General features: G+C 40.9%; 1 protein-coding gene across 1 annotated transcript in view; it reads right to left on the minus strand.

The window, feature by feature from the left end:
• The window catches only part of galnt16 (UDP-N-acetyl-alpha-D-galactosamine:polypeptide N-acetylgalactosaminyltransferase 16), a 31,912-nt gene that overhangs the window by 1,515 nt on the left and 16,548 nt on the right, over window positions 1-13,849 (minus strand). Inside the window, exons 6-14 of the mRNA XM_070920211.1 lie at window positions 12,054-12,175; window positions 6,577-6,664; window positions 6,260-6,344; window positions 5,862-5,965; window positions 4,729-4,855; window positions 3,726-3,818; window positions 3,367-3,450; window positions 2,261-2,387; window positions 1,482-1,598 (exon numbers count right to left, since the gene is read on the minus strand). Of these exons, the coding sequence (XP_070776312.1) occupies window positions 1,482-1,598; window positions 2,261-2,387; window positions 3,367-3,450; window positions 3,726-3,818; window positions 4,729-4,855; window positions 5,862-5,965; window positions 6,260-6,344; window positions 6,577-6,664; window positions 12,054-12,175 (947 nt within the window). The remainder of the gene's footprint in view (window positions 1-1,481; window positions 1,599-2,260; window positions 2,388-3,366; window positions 3,451-3,725; window positions 3,819-4,728; window positions 4,856-5,861; window positions 5,966-6,259; window positions 6,345-6,576; window positions 6,665-12,053; window positions 12,176-13,849) is intronic.

Raw genomic sequence — 13,849 nt, forward strand, 5'->3', positions numbered from 1 at the left:
ATAAATCACCAGGTGTAAGTAGTTCGTTTATTAGCTTGCTGATTAAATAGTTAGAGCTGAACTTCAGGCAGCAGCAGAGAATGAGAGAGCCAAGTGCAGATTTCTGGAGCCATTTGGATGCTTATCGAAGGCTGGAGGTGAAAGGGAGGTTAATCTTAAAAAGAGAGTGCGCCTGTGTTTACGTGTGTGTGTGTCACATACTGTAAACATGTACTGTGTGGTGTGCCTGTGCATGTTTGTGCAACAAAGACAAGGAGGAAATGAAAAGTGAAAATGGTTTAGTAGTAAAGATTAGTACAAGAAGTGTTTATGTTGTGCAACATGAACTCATATGGATTTTTGAAGGCAGATATAGACAGTTCTCTGTGTCTTTAAATTTGGCTAATTCATGCCAAAGAATCTCCGAGTGTTTCATTAAATTTGATTTTATTGGACAGGCTTCTAACGCAACGTTTAGACCAGTATTGGATGTAATCTCTCCAGCGAAACCCAAAGTAATGAAATTCTTTCAGGATTAAATTAAGAATTTATACATACAAAAACTGAAATTTTCAATAAAACATTAATGCCGGGAAAATAAAAGCCTCTGTCATATTGGTGATGGATGACATGAAAGGATCAGACTTGTCAGTGTCACGTCAATGAACTCAAACATCATTCTGACCAGATTTAATGTCGAAATACGCCTTTAAATAAGCTGCCACCATCACTTGTTTCTCCAAGAGTTATTCACTTCAGTCAAGTCCTTTTTTCCCCCTTTCTCTGGGATTAAACACTCAGGACAAAGAGCACAAATGTCTCCCACAGCAAAAACCGGTTGCTTGTTGATGGGCAGCCTCCCAAAGACCTCTCCAAGGACTGCAAAGGGCCTGCAGAGAGATGAGTGGATGGCCTGGCAAGAGTCCCGCACACACATACACATGGTTTGAGTTAATAACTCCCTCTTCTGTGTCATAAATCAACCGCGCAGCCAAAGAGGGTCCACATGGGATGTGAGTGTTCAATATTCACAAAGGGGAGAACTAAGAAGGGTGGGGTCTGAAATTATGGGAGCGCTTGTTCTACTGCATCTATAAAAATCAACTGCTCTTCCTTTTTGGCGTGAGCTGCATCAGTGCAAAAAGACCACTCAGATCGTCTGAGCCTCCTGGCATCATCATCATCAGCAGGCGGGCTGCCTAGCATCTGTCCCGGAACCACCTCTCATCTCCAAGTCTTTCATGTCTCAGCTCAACAATGTGAGTGGCACATCGAGGACAAATGAGCGGCTTGACTCCAAAATGAGATAACCGTTTGGAAAAAACGAAGACCTACTTTTAAAATGACTGATAGTGCAAGATTAAAGCAAATTCCAGTTTATTTTGTTAACCCTTAGACGACAATATAACGTCACAGAATAGCTCAAATAAATTATACAAAAATGTTCAAAGTGTAACTGAATTGTACCTGTATTTTGAAAGGCTAACACTGTTTCTTCTTACCTGTCTGGGCTCTTTTGTACTGCAGGGCTCCATCTTGACCTTTGACCCTGCTGTGAAGGCTGAAATGGCCAGGCAGAGGTCCTGCTGCCGGATCAGTGGCTCTATTAGTTCCCATCTCTGTAAAATACAGAACAACTGATAACTGTGGAGGCTACTATCATCTCAATCCAAAGTTTGAGAGGACATGTTCGGGTTCATTTATTCTTTCATAATGTACAATTCTTACATTTAACATTTAGTGCCTTTCACGCTTGTTTACTAAATTCACAATGAATTGCATTGAATGACTTTTGTGTTAACACTGGTTTACTGGTTATCTCTTCTGCTATCAACCAGAAACCACTACGTTTCTGTCCGACGGATTTAAAGAGTGCAGTCTGAAATCAAAGTACTTGGACTGGGTGTTCTTCCTGGAAAGGGAAGAACTGTTCCAAGTTTCTCTCACATTCACTGGGTTGAACCACATTTCCTTGTCAGCGACATACTCTTGAATCTCTTTGTATCTCTTGACTGCTTTAATCTGAACCACAGGCTGTACACTACAAACATGACACATAACAACAGCTGTGAAAATGTTGACTCATCACTATCGCTTGGGCCCCTTTGACAGTATCTGAGCTCTTACGTCGTCCCTGTGCCTTCTTTATACTCAAACCAGTGCATTAATTATCAATATGCCTTTACAACAGAGTCAAATTCCAGCACATTTTCATATTTACTGGCAATAATTCACTTTAAGCGTACAACCAACAGTCTCCCCCTAGTGGCAGAGTCCTGACCTGCGACTGCGGCCTGTTGGCGCCGATGCCCCTGCACTCTGCCAGGCCGAGGGTGTCGGTCCCACGGGTCTCCAGACACAACCCGCCTTGTTTCAGCACACTGGACACCGCTTCCTGCTCAGGGACCCTGAGGGAACCATTGACAGAGAGGAGAGAGGCCAATGAAAGGTCTTAATACAACAATAAAGAACAGATGGATTGAATTGACTGGCTGCCCTGTTGAGTAATTGAATCGCACCACAAGTAATGCGCCCTATTACAACACGTACTTATAAAAACATACAATTACAGTTTGAGAGACCACAGTTATGTAGACATAGAGCAGATACACCCATCGAGGCGGGGGCTGAGGGACACACACTGATACCCCACTCAGAGGTTCCCATCCAGATCAGATATATTTAGATTACTGGTTCTTTGGGGTCATGACACCCCAAGGAGTTTTTTCTGATTTAAGTGCTTGGGGAAAAGAGATTCCTATTGCATTTATCATTGTGTTTTTTTCTTTCTCCAAATGTACTGAAATAAAATGAAGGCTGAAAATGATTTCTGCCTCACTTCAGTTCTTAAGACTCCTTAAATAATCAATCAAAAGAAACACAGGCGAACCAACTTTTTCCATTTGTTGGTTTTTAATGGCATTTGGAAGGAAACTTTGGCCTTCTTTGGTGTTACATAGCAGCCACTAAAGTCAACCACAAATTCCAGGATAACCCGCCTACATACAGTACACCTGCACTCAAAAAAGTGTTTTGCTTATTGTTACTTCACTCGGATGTTTGAGCTTCACTGTGAAGAGTTTGACGCTAGAAGACTGTTTTCACATTCCTCTGCTGAAGAGGGAACGTTTCTCTGTGCTCACCTTAAATCTGCGTTTGAGATCACAACTCATTTTTAAACCAATCGTGGTTCAATATGCAGCAAACACAAGTGTGATGTGGAAAGGTGAAGCCTCCAGGTCACATACACTAAGAATGGACGTTATAGTGAAGTAGGAGAGAAATATTTTAATATTCATAGATTCTGGATTTTCTGCGGGAAAAAACATATTAAACACAAATAATTATGTATTATAAGTAAATATTTTTCGGATAGTATGAATGTACCTCAGCTCAGGATAGACGTTCTCCATATACCAGCGGAAAGGTTTGCAGTTCAACTTCCGCCGCAGTGTCAGACGGTCTGCAATGCTACAAAAAGAAAACACACGAGTTAAACAGAGTGCACATATGAACATGGAGAAATAATCTTACTAGCTCTGTTATCACAAGAGTTTTTACGACAACCAACTGTCTGTTATTGAAATTACGAGCATGGCTAGAACAACTCTTACTGCGCTGACTGACTGACTGAAATATTAAACATGGTGTCTGAGATATACAATACAACATCTCTAACCTGTATGAAACATGACCAAACCTGTATCTGAGCTGCTGTCTGTATGTACGATGAGAATAGGACAAACCTGCCGAAGGCCTTGCCCTGGGCTGACGGCCTTGCAGAGTAGTAGTACTGTTTATACTCGTCCATCCACACCTCAGCAGCCCGCCGGGTGTTCCTGCATGGACACAGACACAACACCTGCTCAGACACGGTAATGACAGTGCTGCTGGCATTCCTGCAGGCGACTCTAATGACAGCGTCACACACTGGAGTATCCAGACGCCGAAAAAACATCTCCATCAGGAATTTCTTCTTCCTTAAATTCTAGGTGTATTTGCAAGTGAAGACAAACAGATGATAGTTTGGTTCCAGACCAATATTCCTTGTTTAAAGAATTTGACCGCAGCAGTATCTTTTAGACAAGACTTCTATACAAAACTACAGCCGTATTTCCAGCCTAAGTCGATATATGTACAGTACACTGGTGGTAAATCTTGTCTGTGTTCAGCAGGTGATGAAATAGCACTAAAGAGCGAAATCAGCACACAGTTGCTTTGCATACTAACAACCAACTGTGGTTAGAAATCAGTTTACTTCTTCTTCTACAGTTTGTGAGGGCGTCACGGCAAGTAATGAGGAAAAATGCAGCTCAGATTACAACTTCAAAGACCTATACATTTCTATATTTATCATTTGTTTTAGTTGCTGGATCATGTTGTTTCCTTGCAGTCTGGTAGAAAAAGTAAGAGAATTGGAAATCTCATCCAGAGAAAGCTGGATCTTTGTCCATCCTGGATACTAAGAACAACAATTTCAAGACGAGGATTAAGTAGTTCACTGTTTTATGTCATGTGATGTCAGGGTGAAGACATTCTGCAAACCTTTTCAAAATTCAGTAACTTGCTTACTCATCTGTCACTGCTGCTTGAGTTAAAACGTGTGAAAGGTGTGAAGTTTGTCAGGTGAAGTACTTAACGTAACACTGAACCGCGCTGAGCCATGTGACACTTGTGATTTTGTTTTGCGGTGTAATAACACAGTACAGCAGACGGGATGTCAGGCTGTCAAGAGATCAACCCACTCACTTAATGTAGGTGAGGGCATTGCCTTCTGGGAAGTCGTACGGGTGTCGTTTCCTGAAGACGTGACCCACGCGGCTGCAGGGAAGAATCTCCAGGCTTCCTCCGCACATCCACACCCGGAAAGAAAGCTCTGCAGGGGGGACGGACACAGAGGATGTGGTCAAGTTATCTGAAGTGGTGTCTGTCTGTCTGTAAATGACACAGTCTGAGCCGCATCATCCCAATGTCGGTCTGGCCATGTTCACCTGCTACGTTCTTTCTGCAGCAGATGGCAATAAGCTGTAAATCAGCAGTATGAGAGCTGTTGTAGCGGATAATTTAACGCCCTGCTGCCTTGCAAATTCCAAGGACACCATCGGCATCTCGGAGAGAGAGCGAGCTGCTGGACCTCTGCAGCACTCAAAAGCACCTGCAGATGTCCAGAGCCAGGCCTGCCGCAATATATACATAAAATGAAGACATTAAAACGTCCAGTTTCATTACTTGAATTTGAATTTTTTATTGTTATGTATGTGTTTAGTTTCCTGACAGTCACGTTCCAAATAAACACAGCAGTCAATGCGAACGATTCTTTTCCTCATTCCTTTTTGTTTATTTTTGTGATATTCATCCAAGTGAACACAGGACTCTATTTATTTACAGTGAATGGAAAAAAACATTGTTCTTATCGTAAAATAAACTAGTGGGGTGCAACCAGGTAAAACCAATTATCCCTCACCGATTTCCCTTTTAAAATCAGTGACTTTGGGACGTTTGAGTTTAGAGACAGCTACATACAGGGGTTTGGTTGAATATCCCAATTCAGGATGCCCTTTATTTTAAGTGTGTCATCTCCTGTCCACATGCTTCTCCTCTTCTGGAAAGTCCACTTAACAAAATATAAACATCTTTTAGAAAAGGAAAGTTTAAGAAAATGAAATGAAATCCTACTTTTAGGAACATTTACTGCAAATAAAGGGTTCAAGTTCAAACCTATTGAACATAAATAGAGTAAAAGATTTTGTATTGAATAATAGAATTACAGTATCTCCAACCTTGGTTTTGTGTATTGAAAAGAGTGGGATGTCCATGGAGGACGATTAATAAAAAGTTATTATTCCGATTCAATAAAAGTTAAAGATCATCAGCGAGCTCACCAAAGTTCTCCCCTCCCCAGATGTCCATGTGGGTGTCATACTGGCCCAGGTGGTTGAACCAGCTCTTGTCCATGACGAAAATCCCACCAGCGATGACAGGAGTCCTGCAGAGCAGCGAGGGAAGGAGTCATTTACATTTTCTACACTTACTGTAACTCACACTCTTATTCGGAGAGTCTTGCTCATCAAGTTTGGAAAGTGTGTATAAGCCTGAATATGGCATGATGATGATTTCTAATTCTGCAGGTAAGATTTCCATCAGAAAACAACAAATCAAAGTAGGTAACGGAGCCTGAATTCTTACATCGCCACCTATAAGAGCTATATGGAATCAATACTATGGCACTATGGATCCCTACACCATGAAGGAAGAGGAAGAGGAACGATGACGACGATACCTGATTGCCTGCGTGGGGTCGCTCCTCGCCATCTTCTGCTCGATGGGAATCTGCTCCCATTTGAAGTGGAGACTCCAGTCAAATCCTGAAGAGAAAGAGAGACAAAAAGTCGCATCCAGCAGTTAAATTTACAACCGCTTTGTCCAGACGTCAGTTCTGAAGCAGCCAAGAAGACAGATAATAATATCCTGCTCATTTTGCCCACTCTTCATAGAAAACTCACAGCTGTTGAATGAAAACTTTGGGTTTTGTAAAACAGGGGTTTTCCTTGACTGCAGCTGTGTGTTATCAGCTGTTACTGTGTTTTGTGTACTGACCTCCTCTCAAGTCAGCCGAGGCAGCCAAGTAGGCAAAGTTATCCAGGCTGATGACGTCAATGATGGGGCTGACCACTCGCGTATGGTCCTGCATGGGAGGAAAGGGACATTTTATATTTGAACTATTTAGAAACATTTATATGCTGCTTTTAACTGCTCTGCTACAATGGGACCACAACAGGTTTAAGTCTGTATGTTTTCTATATTCTATATTATATATCCTTTACATTTAAGTCACAGAGGTGATGCGGTGGAAAGGTTAACATCAGATAGCAGACTGATAGCAGTAATTATCTTTATGTTAACCAGATTGTCTGTTAAATAGCTCGACAGCCTTATGTTTCCGAATAATTACTGTAGGATGGGAACTTAAATCTCTTTTTTAATAACAGATGAATTACAGAGTAAGAATTTCTGCCTCTACTTTAATTAGTAGTCAGGTGCAGAAGGGGAATAGTCTGAAGAGGTCAAAACTCTTCTATCAAGAGGAATGATGTAACTAATCCTGCTTCAAGACGTTTCAATGAAATGAAGCGTCGCATTTCATCTTTGTTTCTCTGAGGTGCAGCACTGGTTGTAAGAGGTGGTAATGAGAAGAGAGAAGCATTTTGGATTTTTTTACAATGATGTAATTTCTCAGAAGTTTATCAATAACACTTTAATTTAGTCCCATAATTTAGCATTAATAAGCAGCATATAAACACTTAATAAATGTTGATGACACACTATAATGTAGTTGTAAAGAAATGTAAAGGCATTAATGACTGTAAGTCTTATGATGCATCTGTAAATGTTTCAACAGATCATTTATGTTTGATATCACAATATAACATAGTTGTAGTGTTACTGACGCTTACTCAAGTTGTCACTGTTTTTTAAGTGAATTAATAAACCTATTTATCTGCTTATGTTTGCTTATATTTTACGTGCTCTTATAATATCTCTCAGAGCTGGTTCTCTTTTTATCTCTTCGGTTCTCTTTGTGTTGTATGATGACCCTGATGACGGCCACAAACCGAAACGAACTGTTGTTCTTGCTGAACTTCTGACCTCGTCTCAATAACTGTCATAAATTAACAGCCTCAAATTCCAGAAATCTTATTTGGTCAGTGCAGCCGATCACACATTGAACTCAATCCTTCTGCTGTTTTTACACAAAACAATAAATTAGAAATTCTGGATTACATCTTCTTGAACAATGTTTCAGTCAGACAAGAACCTTCCTCAGGATCAAGTAAAAGTTCAGAAAAGTAATTAAGTTTTCTTTGTGTGTGTCAAGAAAATGAATCAATATATATGAATAATAATGAATAATGAATATTAAATATCACATCGTGCTCTGGGGGCAGTGAATTAGTCACCCACTGGAATATGTGCCTAAAAACAGGTTTAATTGCCTGGTTTTGACAAGAAGTGAACTGGAACAGTACCAATCCTCAAAATGGACTTCAACTGTTCCCTTTTTTTGAGCTGTGTGGTGTAAGTTTGCAGTGGTATATGATGGAAAGTTAGAATAAAAACTGAATAGTAAAAACCAGTCATTTACTGCTTAGTTTGCGCAGAACATAAGCACCTCTGAATGTGCCGAACCTGCCCATTCTCCCCAGAGTTCATAATGAATTCATGACAAATAAACTCGAAACACCGTGGAGAAGAGAACGGTTGCTTGTGTGTGAGTGTTGACTGCATCTGTCTGTGAATGTGTGTCTGTGCAAACACTGCTGTTTGCCCATAAGGCATCTGTGTGTGTGTTTCTGTAGTCGCACAGTTTAGCATCGGGACAATCCAAATGACTGTTGCCAATTAGAGCCGTCCCTCTCTTTGCTCAGAGATTGAACCCGTCGTGAACTTTGCGTTCATTGCACCAAAGAGTGCGGGGGAAGAGCGAGTGTGAAATGCCACTCTGCCAGAGAGCAATTTGGAAAGTGATGCTCTCAACAGCTTTAAGCAATAGACATTTATTGGGCTTTTAATGAGCCTTGTGAATTGGTAATGCATGAAGAGGCTGCACTTCCAAAATGGATGTCACAGTATCTCGACCCTCTTTCCCTCTTTTTGTTCCCTCTTTCTGTGTCTGGATTTATTGTCAGAGTGCTGTGATTCTGTCCCTCACACCTGACTGCTTTTAATGCAGCTGATACAGGAATTTAAGCTTATTTTTGTGCTACTGTATGTGGATTTGTGAATTGATTTACATGATGGAAGTGGAAAAAAGGAAAGAGAACATTGAAAAATGGACTGTAGAATAAAATAAAAAAGCTTTACCCTCCATAACTGGAACTGTGTTTTACGCACAATGAATTTCACAGTTTCCAAATGCCATTTGACGAGAGGAGATCTCTTCTCCTTTGCTTCATCGCCCAATAATGTCACATCAGTCTCTGAGTAAGAGACCAACAGAAGACACACTGTCCAGCTCTGGCTAAAGGTCAAGAGCCAGACTTACATCTTCATGATCCTTACTCACACACCGTGTGGAGATATTTTGACAGCTCATAAATATGATGTTTTGCTTTAAGATAAAACTACATAACTGTATAGATAGAAGTTGATTCTAGCTTCATCTCTACGAGACACAACATTAGAATACTGAATACTGACATTGTATTTCTACTTTAACTTCTGTAAATGATCACTTCTTCCACCACTGGCTATAGGCCTGTGTGGCTACAGTTAAGGCAACAAGCTAACCTAGAATATGTCCCGGCTACGGTAATATTAACTTCCTCTTCTTTTGATTTTCTCATTGCATTTCATGCTAACGTAATTAAAATCATTTTGACACCAGCTTTAACTTGATCAACGAGACTTTTTCTGCTCTCTTAGCTAAAATGCTAATTGCTTTCTGGTCTATTCAACAAATGGTTCACGATAAATATGAGGGGGCTGTGGGATCGCACGATGATTAACACGATAGGATTTGTTTTTCCTCTAATCTTTTACATTTTCTTGTGAATTACTAGATCATTTTACTTCTAAAATGATTCAAATAAAACAAACAAAATTGGCTGCTCTGCTGATAACTGGCAATTGGTGAAGTAGCTTCAATTTATGGAGCAACAAGCCAAACAAAGTCGGGGGCCACCGCTTTAATTATGGTCAATGAAGAGAAAGTGATTAATGATTAGCTACTTGTTAAGTGTATAACTACTGTGGCAAAATTCCTGCAGCACATAACAATTACTCTCCATGACTTTTAAGAAATAAAGTCACCCAAGAGGCATTAAACGTCACCCCAACCTGGTCAGAAAATGGCCGCTCTGGAGAGAGTGCATATGATACCTTTCACCAAAATTAAATCTCTCTAATCCCCCAACATTTGTGAGTAGAGAGCTCATTACTGGTACTTCATTTCTAATTAAATTCAAGCAGTTTAAATTGCTGCTTCAAATTAGCAAATGAAAAGCGTCATTATGTTGCATTAAAAGACATACTGGACGGTGATCCTTCATCAGTATTCCTGCTCTCAGAGGCTTTTATGAACCCAGGACCGTACGCAGCCGGACCGAGTAACTGGTGAATTATCACTGAGCCCGGCGGTCTCATGAATGCCAGACTAAAAGATTGTAATGCAAGCTGGATGAGTCACAGCTGCCCAGAGCCAAGGATGAGTGTACGGAAACACAAACACGATGTGCACACAGTGTGTAGAGTCTTCTGAATAAAACATTGAGGGGTTTGGTACGGTAGAGGCTTCTGAATATGTGGTTTGAATATGAGTTTTAGTTTGGGTTATTGTCTAATGTACTTTCTGAGCAAACAGCAGACGCCTGGCCTTCAGCAAAGGACTACTACTAACTTTTTGTCCCGTAAATTAATACTTATTCTTCTTTTAAAAGGAATAGCTGACCATTTTGGGAGATATACTGGCTTTCTTTCTGAGAATTTGATGAGAAGATTGTTGTACATATCCCTCCATCTTACCTGCATGGGGTCATGTGTGAATGCGAGCAGGTATTGATTTTCAGGGAAATCTGTACCACAATTTCCACCCTCAGGACCTAGTAACATTTCAGGGAAAATGACTGTATGGTTGTGTTGTGAAAGAAAGCAGTAACTTTGCAGGTTACTTTCCAGGCTAGCTGTTTCCCCCTGCTTCCAGTCTGTGTGCTAAGCTAAGCTAGCCGGCCGCTGGTTCCAGCAACATATTGACCATAAAGACACGAGCGTGATATCAATCTTCTCATTAAATCTGAGGCAAGAAAGTGAATAAACAGTCTTTTCTGTGCACTGACAGGACTGGAGAAGAATGTTTGTGAATAAAAGTTGTTTTTGTCTTATGAATAAATAGTATAGCGATTCGAGGCAGATGCAGTGCTTCCTTGAAACCAAAGGGAGCGGACGAACAAATGAAGCACAGTGGCGGCGGCTCTGTCTGAGTGTCAGACTTTAGTGGGGGCACACATGAGAGGAGAAGTAATTGCTGAGAAAAATCTGAAATGAAACAGCTCCTCCTGCAGAGTCAGTGGGAAATCTTTGCCTGTGATGGGGGATGGCAGTGGATTTAGGGAGCAGCTGTGCTGGTTAGAGCCCAGTCACAGGTTAGTAATGTCAGGGCAGGGAGGGAGGGGACAGCCAGCAAACTCATTAGTGAGTGATGAAGGTCTCTTTCCACAGTTACACCTGTCTTTATCAAAACACTGATGTCTCAGTAAGTGCACACGTTCATCTCATCTCTGACGTTTCCGTGTCTCTAAATCATATATTTACATGCTGAGCTGCTGTGCCTGTGTGAGTTTGTGAAAGTGATACGGAGCAGCAGACTGGGACAGAAACAGTGAGGGCTCACAGCCAGAATGCCCTTGAGGGTTCACACGGAAATGCCAGCGAAATTGAAAATGACAGGGCAAAAAAATTCCCTTGATAATGAAGAGTGGCTGATTTTGCATTTCCTCCGCAATTTTCATTTTGAATTGTGAAACATTCATGTGTGAATGTGATGGTAGTGTCCCTGGTGGGCTGCATAATTGAATTCGTAGGATGCGGTGAATGGGAAGAATCTTCCCACTGCATTAAAAAAGAAAAGACTGTTTCTGATCAGAAAAGAAGCCAAACATGCAGCCTGAAGCAAGAAGAAACACTGTCACCACGCAGCAACACAAACCACTGAAACACAAAACAGACCAACTAATACAGAGAAACACTCGAGAATCAAGTGGCTAACGGATTGGTTGGGAAAATGGCACCATACTTTTTCCAGCGTTGGCAAAGTGGAGTGAGACATCTGATGTAGTATGACTTCAATCTTAGCTGAACAAATTGAATGCTTATTTAACAACATGCAATGCCAACGTATTACATCACAGCCAATAAAATCTATACTGAAAAGGAGAAAAATCCCCCGAAGCATTACATCACAGTGTGTGTGTGTGTGTGTGTGTGTGTGTGTGTGTGTGCGCGCGCGTGTGCGTGTGTGAGCTGCAGGTATTAAGTGTCTAATTGGAGAGTGTGAATGACGGCAGACTGTGGGTCTGTACCTCCTTGACTCTCTGGATCATCGGCTGCAGCCAATCAGCGTTGACCTCGCAGTGGCTGTCCAAGAAGGTCAAGATGGAGGCCGAGGCCGTGTTGGCTCCTCGCACACGTGATCGGATCAGACCTGAGTGAGGCGCAGGGAAGAAATGATACTTAAGTCTGAAACAGGTCCAATATTTTCAAATTTGATTAAATTGGAAGCTTCTTCACTGCAAATTGGGATTCCAACATTTTTGATGCCTAATGTTGCAAAGAGACTGCTGGCATGAAACTAAATCACATTGAGGGACACTATTAAAGATACACTCCACTGATTTAACACGTCACAGTCTATTTACTTGTCGCAATGACTCCTCCTCTGTCTGTTAACAGAAGTATAACGTCTTCTGTGGCTCTGTAGGAGCTTCGTCAAGTTTGAGAAAATTACAGACTGTGGCTTAAACTGAGATAAAGATGATTATTCTCTCTTTTATTTCATCTCGTCTATTGCAACTCCCTCTTCACCTGCTTTAGCAAAACCCTGGACTGAAGTGGTCCAAAATACTGCTGTTAATCTATTGAACAAGTCCTCTACAAGGTCTCGTGACACAGATGTAGATTTCTTTATACCGGCTCCTCATTTAATTCAGAATTTAATTAGGTTCTGTTTAGCCCTGTATCACCAGCAGGTCCCTGAGGAAATCATATCTGCTGCCTTGTTTGTTATTGTGAAGCACTTTGTGACTATAAGAACAGCTTCTGATGGCTGGTTCCATTTTGGATCTGGTTCCAAGTTGGCAAAATACCCAGATTTGTTAAGCTCCGCTGCAAATTAATCCCTTATTGAATCTTTAATTCACAATCTCTCTTGAATAGTCTCTTTTGTGTCTCGTGTCTTTTTTGACTGAACCTTGAAGACCACATTAAATGCCTTAAAGTGTGAATACACCAGAGTCAACAAAGCAACTGCCAGATGCAACATTAGCTGGAGGGAACTCGCGACAAGTCCATGTTAAAGTAAGAACTTGGGGCATAACTCAAGCGGTCCACCTCCGCCGGCGTTACTGCCTGTGGCCTTCGGGTAATGTTAACTTCATTGTGCATGCAGAGAAATCAACAATTTATTCAGTTGATATTTGCGATTAAGTAGAATTTGTATTATTTCCACTGTGCTGTTTTAAATATAGCTTCTACAGCTTCTGCAGCTGTTGCACATCCCCCCAGCGAGGAGCAGCAAAAGGAAAAATGAGTCAGGAAAGGGTTAATGAATGTCACAGAGCAATGACAAAATGCTGTGTGTGGTGAAGCCCTCCACCCTTTCAGCACATTATCACAGCTATTTCTTTCACAAGCAATGTCTTCAACACTTAATCAGATTCAATGAGAATACAGAAACCATTCATTACTAAAGACGTTAGGATTATCATTAATGCAGGATGTGTTTTTTACTATTTGACTCATATTAGGAACTAAAATTCTGAATATTTTGACTTCTGCTGCATTAATTTATGACCATTCTTTTTACAAACCATCCGTTGTAAGTCAAAAACACTGTTACCAAGTGTTGATTAATGCACCCGCCCTCCCTGCCTTGCCTTGTCTACTTTAGTTTTATTTTATTTAGTGTAGTAAAGTGTAGTAAAGTTTTTCTACTAAGGCGACTACTGACAGAGAAATGAGTCTATCTGCCTCTACAATGGATTGTAGGACGGATTGTGTTATTATTGCAAAAGCTGTTGATCTTTGATTACAGGTGACTCGCAGCATGTTTACAAGTGATGCTTTTAAATGCTGCAAAACATTTAAACTGCATCCAAAA

This window comes from Enoplosus armatus, chromosome 15 (genome assembly GCF_043641665.1).
Source record: "Enoplosus armatus isolate fEnoArm2 chromosome 15, fEnoArm2.hap1, whole genome shotgun sequence".
Lineage (NCBI taxonomy): Eukaryota > Metazoa > Chordata > Actinopteri > Centrarchiformes > Enoplosidae > Enoplosus > Enoplosus armatus.